General features: G+C 47.2%; 1 protein-coding gene across 1 annotated transcript in view; it reads right to left on the reverse strand.

Annotated features, from left to right (window-relative positions):
- Positions 1-21,113, reverse strand: part of LOC140201036 (transmembrane protein 87A-like) — a 62,045-nt gene extending 40,932 nt beyond the window's left edge. The window contains exons 1-6 of the mRNA XM_072264665.1: positions 20,951-21,113; positions 7,588-7,648; positions 6,784-6,878; positions 5,179-5,295; positions 4,282-4,332; positions 1,023-1,100 (exon numbers count right to left, since the gene is read on the reverse strand). Of these exons, the coding sequence (XP_072120766.1) occupies positions 1,023-1,100; positions 4,282-4,332; positions 5,179-5,295; positions 6,784-6,878; positions 7,588-7,648; positions 20,951-21,061 (513 nt within the window). The 5' untranslated portion in view covers positions 21,062-21,113. The remainder of the gene's footprint in view (positions 1-1,022; positions 1,101-4,281; positions 4,333-5,178; positions 5,296-6,783; positions 6,879-7,587; positions 7,649-20,950) is intronic.
- Between the last annotated feature and the right edge of the window lie 211 nt (positions 21,114-21,324).

A 21,324-nucleotide genomic window follows, 5' to 3' on the forward strand; every position in this document is an offset into this window, starting at 1 on the left:
AAAAAAAAAAGTGTGAAGAACAGCAGAATGACTAGAGTGGGGATAACACCAATCAGGGTTAGAAAAGGAAATGTACGCCTGGAGTCAGGGAAGATCTTTAATGAATATTTTGCTTTAGTATTCACCAATGAGTGGGACGTCGACGTTTGTGAGGACAGTGTACAACAGGCTGATATGCTAGAACATGTCAACATTAAGAAAGAGAATCTGCTGGAAGTTCTGAAAAACTTTGGAAAAGGTAAGTCCCCAGGTCCAGACATGACATAACCCAGGTAATTACGGGAAGCAAGGGAAGAGATTGCTGAGCTTTTGGCGATGATCTTTGTATCCTCACTGACACCAGGGGTAGTACCAGATATTTGGAGAGTAACAAATGTTATTTATTTGTTCAAGAAAGAGAGTAGGGATATCCATCGGATTGATAGACCAGTGAGTTTTAATTCAGTGGTGGACAAATTACTAGAGATTCTTAGAGACAGAAATTTATGAGCATTTGAAAAAGCATGGTCTGATTAGGGATAGTCAGCATGGCTTTGTGAGGGGTCGATCATGCCTCACAAGCCTGACTGGGAAGATGTGACAAAGCAAACTGATGAAAGTAGAGCAAAAGATGTAGCGTAAATGGATTTTAGTAAGGCGCTTGATAACATTTCCCATGGTAGGCTTTTTCAGAAAATCAGGATACATGAGATCTAGGAAAACTTGGCTGTGTGGATATAGAATTGACCTGCTCATAGCAGACAGAGGATGGTTGTAGACTGAGCATATTCTGCCTCGATGACAGTGACCAGTGGTTCCTGCAGGAATCTGTTCCAGGTTGTGGGATGCAAGGTAGTCCAAGGTTTTTTGAAAAGCAGGGAATAAGCCAAAATATCAAAATAGCACCCAGGCCTCAGAAGCATCATGGAAGAGATGTATCCTTGTATAGCCAGAAGTTAGCTGACAGAAATATTTCCAAACATCTCCTTTAAGAAATAATGCCCAAAGCAAATAAGTGAAGTGCATAATTCAGCTGCACTCACCTCATGTCCAAGGACAGGAGATGCAACAGTTGCTACTGTCCTATTGTCTTTGTCATTTTCTTGTGTATTTATTAGATTCTGGAAACAGAAAGAAAGGCATTTGAAATTTTTATTCTCAGCCAACTTATTTTAACCTTGTTCTTTCTCTTCTGAACCTACACATCCCTGTCCTGATTTAAAACTCTGCGATCCTACTCAACCCAATTTTTTTAGTCCAAACCCTTTAGTCATCCTGTTTTGGCCTGTTATCTAAGTGTTCAGCTATATTGTTTCTGTTCTAGGGATCTCTTCTCCCCCCCCCCCATTACCCCACTTGCTCCTTATTAACCCAAGGATACCCATCAGAATTGATACTAAATTTCTTGCTTTCCAAAAATTAATTTGATTGAGTTATTAGTTGTGCTTGGGATTTGTGAAATTTATTTATAGGTATCCATGCTGAAGACAAACCCAAATTTGACTTGCATTGAGGAGACAGCCCCAAATGTGGTGCTGCCCAAGACAGTGTCTAAAGAACAGGCACTGTGGATTCCAGCTAATTGGGACAATTAAGCCCAATTTTGGCCCAATTAAGCAGCTGCCTCAATTAGTTGAGGTTTCATGGATATAGTTAAAAACACAAACTAATTAACTAACACGAGTAACAAATTATGTATTTAAACAAAATACAAAACTCAATACTACTAAAGTACTTTAAAACTGTGTTTTAGTTCCTAATCACAAACAAGAGAAAATCTGCAGATGCTGGAAATCCAAGCAACATACACAATATGCTGGAGGAGCTCGGCAGGCCAGGTAGCATCAATGGAAAAGAGTAAACAAGTCTACGTTTTGGGCTGAGATCCATCATCAGGATCCTCCAGCATTTTGTGTGCATTAGTTCCTAATAGTTATCAATGTGGAATTCATCCAGTGTATGCTGCCCTGTCCTTTTGATTGAGTGCAAATGAACAAAATCAGCGTAGACACCTAGTGTACATAATGGACTGCCTTCATACAATGCTATCGACGATTGCATCTCCAAATCTTTTTTTTATTGTAACATTCAAGATGATTGTCGATCAAGTTCTTGGTAGTTCCTAACTTCTTACAATAATGAAATCATTTCATTTTCACTCTTGGCGGTTTCTGGAATCTCCAAGTCTGAATGCTTCAAACCACAGTGAGCAAAACAGTTCCGAATTATTTTACTGTTTATTTCTTACAGTGGCATGCAAAAGTTTGGGCACCTCAGCCAAAATTTCTGTTACTGTGAATAGTTAAGTGAGTAGAAGATGAACTGATCTCCAAAAGTCATAAGGTTAAAAATGAAACATTCTTTTCAACATTTTAAGCAAGATTAGTGTATTATTGTTGTTTTGTACAATTTTAGAGTGGAAAAAAAGGAAAGGAGCACCATGCAAAAGTTTGGGCACCCCAAGAGATTTGAGCTCTCATAACTTTTACCAAGGTCTCAGACCTTAATTAGCTTGTTAGGGCTATGGCTTGTTCACAGTCATCGTTAGGAAAAACCAGGTGATGCAAATTTCAAAGCTTTATAAACACCCTGCCTCCTCAAACCTTGTCCCAACAATCAGCAGCCATGGGCTCCTCTGAGCAGCTGCCTAGCACTCTGAAAATTAAAATAAATGATGCCCACAAAGCAGGAGAAGGCTATGAGAAGACAGCACAGTGGTTTCAGGTAGCTGTTTCCTCAGTTTGTAATGTAATTAAGAAATGGCAGTTAACAGGGATGGTGGAGGTCAAGCTGAGGTCTTGAAGACCAAGAAAGCTTTCGAGAGAACTGCTTATAGGATTGCTAGAAAGGCAAATCAAAACCTCCATTTGACTGCAAAAGACCTTCAGGAAGATTTAGCAGACTCTGGAGTGGTGGTGCACTGTTCTACTGTGCAGTGACACCTGCACAAATATGACCTTCTGGAAGAGTCATCAGAAGAAAACCTTTCCTGTGTCTTCACCATAAAATTCAGCATCAGAAGTCTGCAAAGGAACATCTAAACAAGCCTGATGCATTTTGGAAACAAGTCCTGTGGACTGATGAAGTTAAAATAGAAATTTTTGGCCACAATGAGCAAAGTTATGTTTGGAGAAAAAAGGGTGCAGAATTTCATGAAAAGAACACCTCTCCAACTTAAGCATGAGGGTGGATCAATCATGCTTTGGGTTTGCGTTGCAGCCAGTAGCATGGGGAACATTTCACTGGTAGAGGGAAGAATGAATTCAATTAAATACCAGCAAATTCTGGAAGCAAACATCACACCGTCGGTAAAAAAGCTGAAGATGAAAAGAGGATGGCTTCTACAACAGGATAATGATCCTAAACACATCTCAAAATCCACAATGGACTACCTCAAGAGGCGCAGGCTGAAGGTTTTGCCATGGCCCTCACAGTCCCCTGACCTAAACATCATTGAGAACCTGCAGATAGACCTCAAAAGGGCAGTGCATGCAAGACGGCTCAAGAATCTCTCAGGAGTAGATGCCCTTTGCAAGGAAGAATGGGCAAAAATCCCCCAAATAAGAATTGAAAGATTCTTAGCTGACTACAGAAAGCGTTTACAAGCTGTGATACTTGCCAAAGGGGGTAATATTAAGCACTGACCATGCAGGATGCCCAAACTTTTGTTTTGGGCCCTTTTCCTTTTTTGTTATTTTGAAATTGTAAAAGATGGAAATAAAAAAGTAATCTTGCTTAAAATATTAAAGAAATGTGTCATCTTTAACTTTATGCCTTTTGGAAATTAGGTCATCTTTTACTTGCTTGGCTATTCACAGTAACAGAATTTTTGACTGGGGTGCCCAAACTTTTGCATGCCACTGTATCAGTGACAAAAATTGCTGAAGAAGAAGAATTTCAGGATGTATATTGTATACATTTCTCTGACATTAAACGGAACCTATTGCTTTTTGAACACAAACACACACAACCAGCACTATTTAAAAATAAGTTTGTTCTGAGCATGGTAAAGTGTCTTATGGTCACACAAATTCATGTGACTGAAGCTAATTAGAAATTAGATATTTAAAACAGTGAACCTGAGGAAAATCAGTTCAACAGGTAAACTGAATCTAAAGCATGTTGCTGTTTAATCCCAGAATCTAATATCAGCATTTATCTCAGTTTTAAAAAGACATGATTTAGCTTTTAACCTGTGTGATTACTGAGTTTAAAAAATATTACTTTCCCCACATTTTAACAGTTTGCATTAACCAGTCCATTTTTAACCAGAACAAACATCTAACCCCAAGACACACTCACCCCTTTCAGAGGCTCCAATTTCTTCACCTGGATCAAAGATGGGTTGTAGGTCTGAGAAAGGATAGTAGTGTTATAACTTTGTAAACGACTGAACATCCTGTGCTCAAAAACCTCCACTGTGTCACCCCTTCACCAACCATCTCTCGTAACTTGATGCCCCCTCACAAACTGCAGGTCACACTTCATCACTCTCCCATTACATACAGAATACTCACGTACCAAATCCAACCCCTCCCCCCCACAATTCAGACAATATTCCTGCGCATGTTATACAACTTGCCTTTCTCTGTAATTCTACATGATCAGTGGCACAATTAAAAAAATAATTATTTCAAATATAGTTAGTGTTAGTGTTGAGGTGGCAGGTGGCGATGCGTCTCTACCAAAGGAGGTGTAAGGTGCTCCTTCCTTCTGCTAGCCTGCAGGTCACCCTTGGGCAAAGTGTAGCACTTGCTTAGCCCCCCACCCTCTATTCAGGGTCATGTGAAGCCGTGGGAGCACGTGGTGAATGGTCATATGAGCAGCTGGTGTCTATCGCCAGTCCTGGTTATGCAACCACTGACACTGGGCAGGCAATCTCTGAAGAGTATTGATAATGGCTGGGGTCACCCATCTTGTAAAGACACTGCCCAGAAGGCGGCAATGGTGAACCACTTCTATGGAAAAAATTGCCAAGAACAATCATAGTCATGGATAGAGAAAAGAGTAAGAACAACAGATGAAAAGACAGATCGCCCATGTGATATGACATGACACATGACGAGGATGATGATGACATGGGCAAAACAGTCATCGTGGATGTAGTGGACCAAAGGACCTGTTTTGGTGCCGTTGGATTCCATGACTACGACAGTTTTCTATACAATCAGTCCCCAGGCAACAAAGGTTTCATCATACCTGTGGCTTAAAGAGCTCTGTGCAGTTCTCAACAATGAAGTGATTTTGAGCATAGCTTCCAGACCATCCTGGATTGATTTCTCTGTTACTTTCAAAGTATACATTATTCTGCTCATCCTACAAGACAATTAGATAATCAAAACATTTCAGTGATTCAAAGAAGAGATGGTTAGAAAATATGCAAACGTGGATTAAGCTTGCAAAGGGTAGCAATGGTGAAGGAATGCAAACTAATGATTCAGATTACAAAGTACTAATGCTGAACCAAGCATGACAAAAGGTGCAATACTGAAGCATTTTGTGCGCAGTTTTTAAACTTCACCTCTCTGATGGTATTTAGAACAATGAACACGGTTACCAGCTATGCCAGAGGGCTGCTTCTTATTGATCCCTCGGCAAGACAAAAAGGGATGGTGGGCAAGCAGGACAGACAAGAGAGACTTGCTCTGCAAATCTCAGTACAAATATGAAATGCAAGAAATGGCAGCAGTACATCCTTTCATCTATTAAATACACATCCACATAATGCATAAACATGGTCTGTGTTTCTACCTGTACGACCCTTTCAGGCAGTGTATTCCAACACCTCTTTCCAAAATACAACACCCTCTGAGTGAAAGTAATTTTCCCCAAATCCAGTTCTCCCCGATTCTTCTACCGATGTCACATTCTTTTTAATGGCTCTGTCCCATTTAACATAAGTGTCGTGCATCACCATGAGAAGAGTACCTGCCAGATAAAGCAGGACTTTCACAAGGACTAGAGGGCTTAAGTCATAGGGACAAACTTGATACTGTCTCTTCCTTGAAGAGGAAGAGACTGCGAGACCTTATGGAAGTGCATAAAATCATGAGGGACACACACAAGGTCTTTTTCCCCAGAGCAGGAGTCTAAAACTAAAGGAAGAGGCTTAAGGAGACAGGGGAAATGCATAAAGGGACCTTAAGGGCAAGTTTGTAAGAGGGTATATGGAATGAATTGCCGAGGCTATGGCAGGTGAATACAATTCCAAAGTTTAAAAGAGAATTTAGTTAGGTACAAGGATAGGAAATGTTTAGAGGCATATGGGCCAAAAGGAGACAAATAGGACTAGTTCAGGTAGGCAACTTGATTTGCAGTGGTCAAGTTGGGCCAAAGGGTTTGTTATTTTGGTCTAACAAGTCTATGACTAGGTCATTCCAATCCACACCATCCATGTCAATTCAAAAAAGTCCCAGGAGCTCATGAAAAGAACCTTACAATATAAAACTCATCGTACTGGGTGTGTTTGGGCAAGTTGATTCAATCACACTGCGGTGACTAGAGTCACACATGGTCTGAAGCAGGCAAGAGACCCCATTGGACAATGTTGAAATAGATGGTCTTTGATTACTATTTAATTATGATGACAGCAATGTGACCATTCCCATTGCCTTTCCATTAGATCTCATGATCAGTACTTACTTCTCTTGATAAACCTTGGCAGCTAACTTTCTCCAAAACAAATGAAAAATCAACTTGAAATGTTAAGCATTATTTCTCAATGCATATTGCCTTATAGTTTGCCTAGCACTTCTTGTTTTCATGAAATATTTTCTCATTCAAATTATAGCAAGCAGGACTTACTGGCATGTTGAACACTTCATTGTAGCAGTGTGAATACCTGAGGTACCAGGAGATATTAAAAGACAGCGAAGAATCACATTCTTTTTCACTGTAAACTACATGCAAGAACACAAGAATGAACATTAGTTTGTGAACATCATGTGATGCTTTTAGATATTTTTACCCAATGGTTCTTGGCAAACAGTGTACGACCTAAATGTTGTGTAAAAAATGTAAAAAAAATCTGAAATAAACGAAAAAATTTCACAAACACTTCACAGTTATCCACTGGAAGGCACTAATTGATACTTCGTTCCTTACGGAAGCTCAAAGACAAAGAATTAGCTGGAATACACTTGTCCTGCTTTTTTATGTGGGCAAGAGAAATCTTGTAATTTTTTCACACTGTTGGATACATCTGTGTTGTAACCTTACTGAGACAACTTGGCTAGATTCACAGTCAATGTATAAATACTTTTTTTTAATTCTGGGTACTAAGTGGAGGGAATCAACCTGACTGAGATATTACTTCTGTGAGGGTAGGAATCCCAACATACGCCCGACATAGATCTTCAACTATTTTGCGAGAAGGTAGTGGCAAAAACGTGAACTACTAAAATATGCGAATGGCTCCAACCATCACAAAATATGTGTTCATGGAGCGGTTTCCATCTACTTGCTGATTAATTATCCATCAGCTTATATGGTAATACTGTGAAGGAGGCTACATAGCAGTTATTTCCCCCTTGAAAACACTTAACACATTCCTAATCCCTTATGGTTCCCATTACTATTTTTATACACATTCCAAAAACTATTACTTACAGTGTAAGGAAATTGTAGTGTCATTGAAAAGAGTCTTCCTGAAGGTATGATTAGAAATAAGCTGGAGAAACAAAAAGGGAGGTTAATGCCCTGTGATTAAGTGCAAGGAAAACCCTCTTAAACCAAACGTGAATATAAAAATTACCTTGGTTCAGTATTATTCTAGGAATGCATGGATCCATGTTTTATAATTCTTGTTCATTACAGCATTATGGATTCTTTTAAGTCAAACTTCTAGATTTGCCACTTACAACCCTTTCTCCCCAACTCCTAGTTCCTCCAATTCTGACTTCATCAGTATCTGCAACATATTTCACCCATCAACAACCCTGCTTTTAGTAGATAAACATCATATTCAAAACTTTCTCACTCATTGTTGGAATGTCACATTAGGCATTTCTGAAAAGGTAGAATGCAATAGGATGATCACCAGTTGACCCAAATGTCAGCCATGGAAAGAATGGAAAGTGTTCCAGTCTGACAGACATGAAGAAACAGGACCACAACAAATTAGTAATGGGTTGTAAATTTGATAAGTGCAATTAGGTTTAAAAATACTACAATGGTAGATGGACTAGAACACACATCTCACGTCGAGTGATTTTCAGAGTAATGACTTGTTAGTTTAAAACAATTTCTAAAAGCTAGCCATCCAAAAGTTACAGAATGGGATATACACATCAATACAAGACTCAGTTATGTAGTGTAATGCTGCCATTATGAAACAAAGTGCCTATATTAACAGAAGTATTGCCAAGAATATTGACTAGTGTGTTTCTGTTTCTTTGAGTAAACACGAGGAAATACTGAATGCTGAAAATTGAAATTTTCAATGTGGTAAGTTAATTTCCTAAATGCATGGGCAGCTGTGTCAAAATATACATGGAAATGACATACAATAGTGGTCAAAGCTTCTAGGGTCAGTGATCCCACATATTTTACACAGGGGATTTGTATCATGGAATGAAGCACCAACTTGAAAGTAAATGTGAGGAAAAACAAGAATAACATTAATGCTCTGAGAACCAACATAGATTCAATGGGCTGAATGGTACGTTATGAATCTAAGAAAAAGATTATACAACAGTAAGCTTTAGGTGTACAAGAAGGGGTCTCTCCAGTTAACTGCTATGACCAACTTCTGAGCAGAAAACTGATGCTTACGGAAGAATGGAATTAATCTCTCTCCCTGCTACAGTCAGCGTGGGAGACATCAAACCTGATGGTCAAACTCAATGGAAGAAAGGCATTCTTTTGAAGACTGACTCAATCATTTAATTTATCTGGGAGACTATCTCAGTGAGTGGGCACGTGGCCAAGTGCACAACATGGTAAGTAAGATGGGAGTTAACTGGAGAGAGTGAAAAAAAGATTCATAACTTTGCTGTGCTTAGTTCACGTGGAGGGTTTGAATGATACAAATGGATAGGCTGGATATATTTTTCCTGCAGCAAAGTATTCTGAGAGTTCACATGTTAACTTAACTGCTGTGAGTGATGCAATGGATCATCTTCTTTAGTGCATCCAAGCTTCAATAGCTAGTGCACACTGTCAATAGCATCTAATACAGTGGCCACTGGATGTATAATTTGTCACATGTACATCGAAACATAGTGAAGTGTAACATGTACATCAGTGACCAACACAGTCTGAACAAGTGCTTGAGCAGCCCACAAGTGTCTAATGCTTCCAGCACCAACATAGGATGCCCACGACTTACTAACCCCACTCTGTGTGTCTTTGGAATGTGAGAGGAAATCACAGCACCTGGAGAAAACCCACACAGATATGGGGAGAATGTATAAACTCCTTACAGACAGTGGCGATAACTGGATCCCAATCGTTGATTGTTGCCGCTGTTATCGTGTCATACCAACTCCTGTGCTCCTGTGCCACCCTAATTATTGAATCGCCCACCAACCCATCTGTTATGTGTCAGTGGAATTCTCTGAGGAAGTTTCAATTAGGATAGGCAAAGGAGAGTCAGAGGCTGCTTAAAAAGCTACGAGCCCATGGTATTACGGGAAAAATTCCAGCATGGATTAAGCAGTGGCTGATTGGCAGGAGTCAAAGGGAGCCTTTTCTGGTTGGCTGCCACTAACTAGTGGTGTTCCACGTGAATCTGTGCTGGGGCCAATTCTTTTTACATTATATGTCAATCATTTGGATGATGGAATTAATAGCTTTGTTGCAAAGTTTGCAGACGATATGAAGATACTGTAGGTGGAAGGGCAGCTAGATTTGAGGCAGTAGAGAGGCTACAGAAGGACTTAAATTTGGAGAATGGGCAAAGTTGTAGATGAAATGCAGTGTCAGGAAGTGTGTGGTCATGCAATTTGGTAGAAGAAATGAAAGGGTTGATCATTTTCTAAATGGAGAGCAAGTACAAAAACTGAGGTGCAAAGGGACTTGGGGGTCCTTGTGCAGGATTCCCTAAAGGTTAACTTGCAGGTTGAGTCTGTGGTGAGGAAGGCAAATGCAATGTTAATGTTCATTTCAAGAGGGCTGGAATATAAAAGCAAGGATGTAATGTTGAGACTTCATAAAGCGCTGGTGAGGCCTCACTTGAGTACTCTGAGCAGTGTTGGGGCCCCTTATCTTGCAAAGGATGTGATGAAACTACAGAGGGTTCAAAGAAGGTTCACAAAAATGATTCTAGGATTCAATGGCTTGTCATATGAAGAGTGTTTGATGGCTCTGGACCTGTACTCACTGGAACTCAGAGGAATGGTGGGGGGAGAGGCGACCTAATTGAATCCTAACGAATGGTGAAAGGCCTTGATAAAGTGGATGTGGAGAAGATGTTTCCTATGGTGGGAGAATCAAAGACCAGAGGATTCAGCCTCAGAACAGAGAGGCATCCTTTTAGAATGGAGATGAGGAGGAATTTCTTTAGCTAGTGGTGAATCTGTGGAATTTGTTGCCACAGGCAGCTGTAGAGGCCAAATCTTTATGTATATTTCAGGCAGAGCTTGACAGATTTTCGATTGGTCAGGGTATGAAGGTACACGGGGGAAGGCAGGAGATTAGGGCTGAGAGGGAAAATAGATCAGCCATGATGTAATGGTGCAGCAGTCTCAATGGGCCAAATAGCCTAGTTCTGCTCCTATATCTTATAATCTTATGGTCTTTTGGGATGTTATTTACTTGGATTTTCAAATGGCCTTTGACAAATGAGGTTGCAAAATGAGGTAAAAGCCCATGGTATTACAGATAGATACCAGTGTAGGGTTATCAGTTTCAGGCATCTGTTAGTTTCATGAGACTATGGATTTGTGCCTTGGAAGGTTTCCAGGGCGCAGGCCTGGGCAAGGTTGTATGGAAGACTGGCAGTTGCCCATGCTGCAAGTCTCCCTTCTCCACGCCACCAATGCTGTCCAAGGGAAGGGCATTAGCATCCATACAGCTTGGCACCGGTGTCGTCGCAGAGCAATGTGTGGTTAAGTGCCTTGCTCAAGGACATAACACGCGGCCTCAGCCAAAGCTCAAACTAGCCACCTTCAGATCACTAGACAAACGCCTTAACCACTTGGCCACGTGCCAACACAGGGTTCTGAGTAATATTAACTGTAATGGCAACTGTTAACTGCTAATAATAAGATGGCTTCTCTGTAATTTTAACTGATGAGGTAATGTTCTTTGTAGCTGAAATATTTGGGTTATAACAATAGATAACAGAGGAACTAACCAATGGAAGTCTTGTTATTCTCTCTGTATGTGTGAGTTTGTACTGGGGTGCATTACACAGCATCTATGCAAACGTGAGACATGGTTTGGCAGGCAGACAGGGTTTCCCCTAGACAAACGTGAGTTGATAGCCCTGAGCGTTACATTTGTGGGGGCTCGTCCGGGATTGTATTCTGTGGATGCTGTGTGACCACGCTGTTTAAAGTAGAGTGGTGATGGCAGCTGCCGCATTTTGGCAATGGTATGCAGTTGTGAGCGTGCCAGTGAGCAAGGCGTGTGTGTTTGGGGGGTGGAGACCAGTGTATGTACCGGATGATGTGTTACTTCGAGGTTTGAGTACGGTTAAAGCGGTTGGCAAAGTGGAAATTGTATCGTGAAACTTTGATTTTGAGGCAGGTACAGACAGGGGCAGAGTTGCCAGAGGAGATTGGCGTCCCAGGGGAGGCGGGACCATGGAGCCTGCAAATTGTCAGGGAGGGAGGGCCAGAGTTCAGTGAGCTGAGTCACCAGCGGATGAGGGTGGGGATCTTAGGGAACAAATTCTCTCGGTACTGAAGGATGAAGGGAAGGTGTGGTCAGATTTGGAAAATTTGGTTAGTTCCCGTTCCCCAGCGAAAGGAGAGAGTTCCGAGTTGGCATCTGCAATTACCTCCCTCGCGAGAAGGATAGAGGGGCCCCTCCAGAAGATAAGAATTTTCTCGGGGATAACACCCACCCCCGAAGGTGAAGAGGATTATGAGACATGGGTAGAGCAAATGTCGCAGTTGTTAAGTGAGTGGCAGTGCTCGGATGAGGAAAAGCGACAGAGATTGGTTGAAAGTTTGCAGGGCGTGGCGGCTGGGGTAGTGTGAGACGTAAAGGTTAACCAGCCTTTGGTCAGTCTGAATGACTACCTGCAGGCTTTGGAAAGTGCTTTTGGGTTGACCGGGAGCTCCTCGGGGAGTTTCAAAACATGCGTCAGGAGAAGGGTGAGAAGATCTCCGTGTACCTTTTTTGGCTAGAGAGATGGCTTGGGGGGCTGCGGCGCCGGGGGGGTGGGGTCATTCGGGCTGAACAGATGGATCAGTTAAGGACGGATCAGTTAACTAGAGGTGCCCAGGCTGAGGACAAGATTGCTTGGAGTCTCCGGCAGTCCTATAAAATGCGCCCCCCTCTGACGTTCGTTCAGCTGATCAGACACGCGAGGGGGGATGAGAACTCGTTAGGTCAAGGGAGGACTCTTGTCAGTGGGGTGAAATCCTCAGTTGCAGCCCCTGGTGGGGAAATGGGCGGAGCCGGCTCCACCCGGAAATTGATAAAGGAGGTGGTGGCGGAGCTGAGAACTGAGGGGTCGGTAGGGAAGGCCCCCCCCCCCGCCGAAGACAGACAACACAGAGGGCTGCGAGAGGAGGGGTGGCCGGTAGCGGGTGCTATAACTGTGGGGAAGAGGGCTACTTCCGGTGGGAATGTGAGCAGCAGGGAGCCCCTCGGAGGGCGCGTCCTCAGGCATCCAAGTAGGGAGAGGTGTCGGGAAACTTAGAGGAGACCCAGTGAGGGAACAGCCTGGTGTCTCTGGGGGAACACGTCCCTAGCGATGTACTAAGGAACCCCCGAAAGAAAAAAAAATCCGATTCCAGAAGGATTAGTGGGACCCAGATCCAGCGTGTCGGTACGGATAGAGGGAATTTATGCTAAAGCCATACTCGATACCGAGTCACAGGTCACATTACTATACTGTTCGTTTTACAACCAGTATTTAAAGCATTTGCCCTTGACCCCATTCAGTGCACTGAAGATTTGGGGTGTCAGTGCTGGTGATTATCTGTATGACGGGTATTTGTCCGTGAGGCTGGAGTTTTCAGAAGCCGAGGTGGGATGTCTGAAGTTCTGGAGGCGTTAGTGCTGGTTTGTTTGGACCCGCTTGAGATGGGTGGTGCGTCAATTCTGGTGGGGACCAACACCCCTGTGGTGTGGAGGCTCATGGGGGACCTGTCAGGAGAGGACGGATGAGAACTTTTGAGACCTGGGCTGTGCACCCAATGTTTTGAGCTGCTTTTGAGAAGTGCAGAGCCACCCTGGGTCGGATACTGAATTTAAACGGGGGACTGTGTGGTGCACTAGTCGAAGCCCAAGGTAATGAGATCTGGGAAAGTGGCGAGAGTGATGGGAACCCCCAGATTTCCTTGAGTGCCTGATGGCGAGGCCCTTTTAGTGGACGCCCCAGAAGACCTCGAGGGGGAGTCGCAATTTCCGTCTGGGATGCTGGTGAGGCCCGAAGTGCAGAGGCCCTCGGTGGTACAGGTGAACAGGATGGTGGTGGTTGTCAGGAACACCACGAAGAGAGAAATCACCTTTCACAGAGGGGTGCCTCTGGCGCATTTGTTCCCAGTGACGGTAATGTCGAGCACCGCCCGTGAGGCCTGCTGGGGGGACGATTGGAAAACAGAGGAAAGCTGACTGCTGAGGCCTTTAACTTTGGGGACTCGCCTGTGCCACCAGGTTGGAAGAAGAGGCTGGTGGAGATGATGTTGAAGCTGGAAGATGTTTTTTCCTTTGGCGAGTTTGATGTGGGTTGTTCCAAGAGCACTGGCCACACCATCCGGGTGACTGAGGACACCCCGTTTAGAGAGAGGTCGCAGCGACTGGCCCCTGCAGATGCGGAAGATGTGTGGCAGCACTTGAGTCAGTTGGAGGAAGCTGGGATTATCTCTGAATCCCGAAGCCCTTGTGCGTCCCCAATAGTGGCCCGGAAGAAGAACGGCAAAGTACGCATGTGCGTGGACCACAGGACCCTGATCCGGCGCACCGTCCCCGACCAGTATACAGTCCCGAAGGTCGAAGACGCGCTGGCCTGAGTGGGGCAAAGTGGCTTAGTGTGCTGGATTTGAGGAGTGGATACTACCAGATCCCGATGAGTGAGGCCAACGAAGAGAAGATGGCATTTATATGCCCTCTGGGATTTTCCAGTTTGAAAGGATGCCCCAGGGTATATTGGGAGCCCCTGCCACTTTCCAGAAGGACACAGAGAAGGTGGTGAAGGATATGAATTTGCTCAAAGTGTTGGTGTATTTGGATGACTTGATAGCATTTGGATCCACCTTGGAAGAACACAAAGTGAGACTACTGAAGGTGCTAAGCTGACTGAAGGAAGAAGGGTTAAAACTCTCCCTGGACAAGTGCCAGTTCTGCAAGATGTCTGTTAGCTACGTTGGGCACATAATCTTGTGAGATGGAGTAGCTACAGACCCAGCTAAGATAGAAGCAGTGACCACGTGGCTGAGGCCCCAGACTGTGAGCACTCTGCGCTTGTTCCTGGGGTTCTGTGGTTATTATCTGAGATTTGTGAAGGGCTACGCCAAAGTGAGTCACCCCTTGAACCAGCTTCTGCGTGGTTACCCTCCCTTGGGGAAGAAAGGGAAAAGGGGACGGGAGGTTGGCGAACTTCGGACAGAGCTGGGATGCAACATGTGAGGAGGCTTTTAAATCGCTGGAAAAGTTGCTGACCCAGGCACCGGTGCAGGTTTTTGCGAACCACTGATTGCCCTATGTACTACACACCGATGCCAGCCGAGAGGGATTGGGGCTGTCCTGTATCAGGATCAGGGCACTGGGTTGAGGCCTGTAGCGTTTGTCAGCCGGAGTTTGTCGCCCTCAGAGAGAAACTATCCCACCCACAAGTTGGAGTTCCTGGCGTTGAAATGGGCGGTGGTGGATAAACTGAATGATTATCTCTGCAGAGTCAAGTTTAAGGTGAGGACGGACACAACCTGCTTACCTATATCCTGACCTTGGCGAAACTGGATGCTACAGGTCATCGGTGGCTGGCGGAATTGTCGGTATATGATTTCAGCCTGAAGTACCGGACAGGGAGCCAAAAAATCGATGCGGACGCTTTGTCCCGATGGATGCAAAGAACACTGAGGCTGTCTACAAGAAGGGTCAGAGCCGTCTCTATTTCCTGAGGAGACGGAGATCCTTTAACATCTGCCGGACGATGCTGAGGATGTTCTACGAGTCTGTGGTGGCCAGTGCATGTGTGCTGGGGCAGCGGGCTGAGGGTAGCAGACACCAATAGGACCAACAAACTCATTCATAAGGCCAGTGATGTGGTGGGGATGGAACTGGATTCTCTGACAGTGGTGTCTGAAAAGAGGATGCTGTCCAAGTTGCATGCCATCTTGGACAATGTCTCCCACCCACTACATAATGTACTGGTTGGGCACAGCAGTACATTCAGCCAGAGACTCATTCCACCGAGATGCAACACAGAGCGTCATAGGAAGTCATTCCTGCCTGTGGCCATCAAACTTTACAACTCCTCCCTTGGAGGGTCAGACACCCTGAGTTAATAGGCTGGTCCTGGACTTAGTTCCTGGCATAATTTACATATTACTATTTAATTATTTATGGTGCAACTGTAACGAAAACCAATTTCCCCCAGGATCAATAAAGTATGACTATGACTATGCATGAGGAACTCGAGAGGGACGAGGAGTGGGAAAGTATTCCTACCCCTGGGGTGAAGGCTATGTGTCAGTTTGTTATCACTGTGAAGGCCGAGGAAAAGGGGAGGCTGGATCCCCTTTGGAGGCTTCTGACAATGCCCTACCCGCAGTTTACTGTGAGCTGACTGCTCTGAAGACCAAACAGCTGCTGGAATTGAGTCCAGGGGACGTGGCAGCTGCTCAGTGAGATGACCCGGGCATTGGCACCATTTGGTACGTGGTGGAGAAGGGGGATATGGAGCGGGCAGAGAAGACGAAACACATTTCGATGCCTCCCTTACTCAGGGAATGGCTTCGGTTGAAGTTGAGGAACCAAATTCTATACTGGGTGATGTCGCCCCCGGACCGATCTCGGTGTTCGCAGTTGGCCCTGCCTGAGAAGTATCGGAAGATTGCATTGAATTCACTGCATGATGATTCTGGACCTTTGGGGGTGGAGAAGACCTATGGATTGCTCAAAGATCGGTTTTACTGGTCTGTCCTGCATTGGCTGCATACGCCGGAAGACACTGCCTGTGTAGGCCGCTCCTTTGTCACACCTTCAGAGTGCAGGGCCCCTGGACCTGGTGTGTATGGATTTTCTGTCCATAGAACCCAATGCCAGCAACACAGACCACTAAACTAGATAAGCTCAGGCTTTTCCTACCAAGGACCAGAGGGCGACAACAGTGGCGAAGTGTTATGGGAGAAGTATTTCACGCATTATGGCCTTCTCCGGCGGATACATAGTGATCAGGGACAGGACTTTTGAGGGTAAGCTCATCTATGAGTTACTGGGCATGTTGGGAGTTGAGAAATCAAGGACCATGCCCTATCATCCGCAGGGCGATCCCCAGCCTGAGAGGTTTAATCGGACCTTGCTAGACATGCTCGGGACTCTGGAGATCAGTAAGAAGAGCAGGTGACGTCAACATATTGGGCATCTGTTACAACTGTACACGCAATGAGACTACTGGGTATTCGCCCTATTATCTGATGTCTGGGCGCGAGGCAAGGTTGCCCATTGACCTCTGTGAAGTTCTCCCAACTCCTGCCTGAAGACCAAGTCCTCATAAGGAATTTGGGACTACCTGGAAAGCACAAGTTGGCTGACCGCTGGGCGGCCACAGCCTATGTGGTGGAGAGTCAGATGCCAAACCTACTGGTTTTCCGGGTGAGGCCCGAGGAGGGGAAGGGGCCTGTCAAGATACTTCATTGGAACCACCTATTGCCCCTACAGGTAGACCAAGAGCCTGAATTGGAGTCTACGCCTAATACGAGGACTCTGCGGAAGCGCAGGGTGAGGGAAGAGCCCATCATGAAAGAGATGGGGCCGGGCCCAGCTGCAGAAAGAAATACTGATTCGGAGGGTGGTGACTCGGATGAGTGGTACGTGCTGCCATTCGTTAACTTCCCCGTGACGGAGGAAGAAACTCCAGGCCCTTCTCCCACTGCGTCGGGTGAGGTGAGCGGGGATGTTGGTGGGCAACAGGGAGGGCAGCAGGACTCAGGAGGAGAGGAGGTGGGGCCTGAACCCGAGACAGGGGGCTCCGAGTTGCAGAGGGGTTTGAGTCACAGATCGCAGGAGGTATCGCCAGGTAGCCCCGAAGTGTCTCCAGTAGTGTCTGAGCTGGAGGAGCTTGAAGAGGGGATATGGAGGTCTCAGAGGATTAGGAACCTCCCCCCCCACCCCCCAGAGAGGTTGGCCTACGTAGTGCCTGGTGATCTCTACTGTTTTGGGCAGTCATGTCACTGCTTTCTGCACTTGGATTGGGCTCTGTGCTTTGCAGGAAGGGTTGGCGAATTATCTGATCGTCATGAGGGCATGACTAAATTCGGTGGGGGAAACATGTGGGGTTCTCAGTGATATTAACTGTTAACTGCTAATAATAAAATGGCTTCTCTGTAATGCTAATTCATCTTTGTAGCTGAAATGTTTGGGTTATAACTATAGATAACGGAGGAACTAACCAACAGAAGTCTTGTTATTCTAGCTGTATGTGTGAGTTTGTACCGGGGTGCATTACACAGCATCTACGCAAACATGAGACACGGTTTGGCGGGCAGACAGGGTTTCCCCTAGACAAACGTGAGTCGATAGCCCCAAGTGTTACACTAGCATGGACAGAAGATTGGCTGACTGACAGAAGGCAAAGAGTGGAAATAAATGGGCCCGTTCTGATTGGCTGCACTGACTAGTAGTGTTCCTCAGGGGCAGGGGTTGTGTTTGCTTCTTTTCACATTATATGTTAATGATCTGAATGAAGGAATTGATGGCTTTTGGGCTAAATTTGTGGACGTTACAGAAATTAGCAGAGGGCCAGGGAGTACTGAGGAAGCAGGGAGTCTACAGAAGCACTCAGACAGTTTGGGAGAACAGACAAAAAGAGCAGACGGAATACTGTGCAAGGAAGTGTATGGTCATGCACCCTGGTAGAAGGAATAAAAGAGTAGACTATTTTCTAAGCAGGAGCAAATTCAGAAATTAGAGGTGCAGCATTCTCGTGCAGGATTCCCCAGCAAGCTGAGTGAAGACAAATTCAATGTTGCATTCATTTGAAGAGTAGACATATAAAAAGCAAAGATGTAATGCTGATGCTTTCTAAGGCATTGGTCTGACCATATTTGGAGGATTCACATTTGCTTCCTTTCTACTTAAATACATCAAACTGGACATAAATATAATTACAGTCGCATTTTCACTTCCATACTTAAATCCTTTTGTATTACAAGCCAACATAGCATTAACCCTTCAAATCACTTGCTACACCTGCATGCTAGCTTTCAGTGACTTACAAAAGATAGCTAAAACTCTTTGAATTCCAACTTTACCAAAAGTCCAATTGGAAATGGGATTTCAATGTTTCCACCTCCACTGACTGCAACCCTTTCTCACTTTCCATTTGCATCTTCCTCCTAATTCCTCTTTATTCTTTATCTTTCTCTATCTCCACACTCTCACCACATCCTAAGAGTCGCCTCAACACCCCTCTCCGGATTCTCCCACTCCCTTTTTACATAACTCATCTTACCTTTCTTCAATACCTCCCATCAAAATTCAATCTCACACTCTAGTTCCTCCCCCCCCCCACACACGCACCCCTCCCAACCTTCTCTTCACGCAGCAACACACCCCACACCTCCCAGCTCTCACCTCCTCAACTCTCCCAATCTCCTCTTTACGCAGCAACCCCCCACGCCTCCGTGCGCTCATCTCTCCTTCCCGACAGACCCTCCCAACCTCCCCTTCACACAGCTGCCTCCCTGCGCTCACCTCTCCTTCCCGACAGACCCTCCCAACCTCCCCTTCACACAGCTGCTTCCCTGCGCTCACCTCTCCTCCCCGACAGATCCTCCCACCCTCCCCTTCACACAGCTGCCTCCCTGCGCTCACCTCTCCTCCCCGACAGATCCTCCCACCCTCCCCTTCACACAGCTGCCTCCCTGCGCTCACCTCTCCTTCCCGACAGACCCTCCCAACCTCCCCTTCACACAGCTGCCTCCCTGCGCTCACCTCTCCTCCCCGACAGATCCTCCCACCCTCCCCTTCACACAGCTGCCTCCCTGCGCTCACCTCTCCTTCCCGACAGACCCTCCCAACCTCCCCTTCACACAGCTGCCTCCCTGCGCTCACCTCTCCTCCCCGACAGATCCTCCCACCCTCCCCTTCACACAGCTGCCTCCCTGCGCTCACCTCTCCTTCCCGACAGACCCTCCCAACCTCCCCTTCACACAGCTGCCTCCCTGCGCTCACCTCTCCTCCCCGACAGATCCTCCCACCCTCCCCTTCACACAGCTGCCTCCCTGCGCTCACCTCTCCTTCCCGACAGACCCTCCCAACCTCCCCTTCACACAGCTGCCTCCCTGCGCTCACCTCTCCTCCCCGACAGACCCTCCCACCCTCCCCTTCACACAGCTGCCTCCCTGCGCTCACCTCTCCTCCCCGACAGACCCTCCCAACCTCCCCTTCACACAGCTGCCTCCCTGCGCTCACCTCTCCTCCCCGACAGACCCTCCCACCCTCCCCTTCACACAGCTGCCTCCCTGCGCTCACCTCTCCTCCCCGACAGACCCTCCCACCCTCCCCTTCACACAGCTGCCTCCCTGCGCTCACCTCTCCTCCCCGACAGACCCTCCCAACCTCCCCTTCACACAGCTGCCTCCCTGCGCTCACCTCTCCTCCCCGACAGACCCTCCCACCCTCCCCTTCACACAGCTGCCTCCCTGCGCTCACCTCTCCTCCCCGACAGATCCTCCCACCCTCCCCTTCACACAGCTGCCTCCCTGCGCTCACCTCTCCTCCCCGACAGACCCTCCCACCCTCCCCTTCACACAGCTGCCTCCCTGCGCTCACCTCTCCTCCCCGACAGACCCTCCCAACCTCCCCTTCACACAGCTGCCTCCCTGCGCTCACCTCTCCTCCCCGACAGACCCTCCCACCCTCCCCTTCACACAGCTGCCTCCCTGCGCTCACCTCTCCTCCCCGACAGACCCTCCCACCCTCCCCTTCACACAGCTGCCTCCCTGCGCTCACCTCTCCTCCCCGACAGACCCTCCCACCCTCCCCTTCACACAGCTGCCTCCCTGCGCTCACCTCTCCTCCCCGACAGACCCTCCCACCCTCCCCTTCACACAGCTGCCTCCCTGCGCTCACCTCTCCTCCCCGACAGATCCTCCCACCCTCCCCTTCACACAGCTGCCTCCCTGCGCTCACCTCTCCTCCCCGACAGACCCTCCCAACCTCCCCTTCACACAGCTGCCTCCCTGCGCTCACCTCTCCTTCCCGACAGACCCTCCCACCCTCCCCTTCACACACCTGCCTCCCTGCGCTCACCTCTCCTCCCCGACAGACCCTCCCAACCTCCCCTTCACACAGCTGCCTCCCTGCGCTCACCTCTCCTTCCCGACAGACCCTCCCAACCTCCCCTTCACACAGCTGCCTCCCTGCGCTCACCTCTCCTCCCCGACAGACCCTCCCAACCTCCCCTTCACACAGCTGCCTCCCTGCGCTCACCTCTCCTCCCCGACAGACCCTCCCAACCTCCCCTTCACACAGCTGCCTCCCTGCGCTCACCTCTCCTCCCCGACAGACCCTCCCACCCTCCCCAGCTACCCCGCCAACAGCCCTTCCCACTTTGCCAGTCTCTCCTCCAAGCGTCTGTCCCTGCCTCTCCCGTATCTTGCGCAGGTTCTCCGACGTCTCGCTGCCCTACCTCGGTAACGGATATACTCCATTTTGACACCTCGGCGGCGATACCGACTCGGAAAGCGCCGAGCAGTAGAACGTAAATCCAACTGGACCCTCCAGCTGGGCTAGACATCATCACTGCCCACAGCGCACGGCAGCCACCGCTCAGTCACATAGCGCGCCGTCACTTCCGCCTCCGGCTGGTGGCACACCTCGGTCTTCCGGCGGCCAGAGGGCGCTGCCGACGTGGCCGTGGCGCATTGCACCGACCGGGCGGAGTTTCGGGCGGCTGAGGGGCTCCCACCGCCCGGCTTGGGCTTCAGTTTGTCCGCCCTATCTCCCCTGTTAGCAACCCCACTCCGCAGTTCACCCTCCCGAATTACATCGCGTGAGTGCTGT

The sequence above is a fragment of the Mobula birostris genome, chromosome 1 (genome assembly GCF_030028105.1).
Source record: "Mobula birostris isolate sMobBir1 chromosome 1, sMobBir1.hap1, whole genome shotgun sequence".
NCBI classification, from domain to species: domain Eukaryota; kingdom Metazoa; phylum Chordata; class Chondrichthyes; order Myliobatiformes; family Myliobatidae; genus Mobula; species Mobula birostris.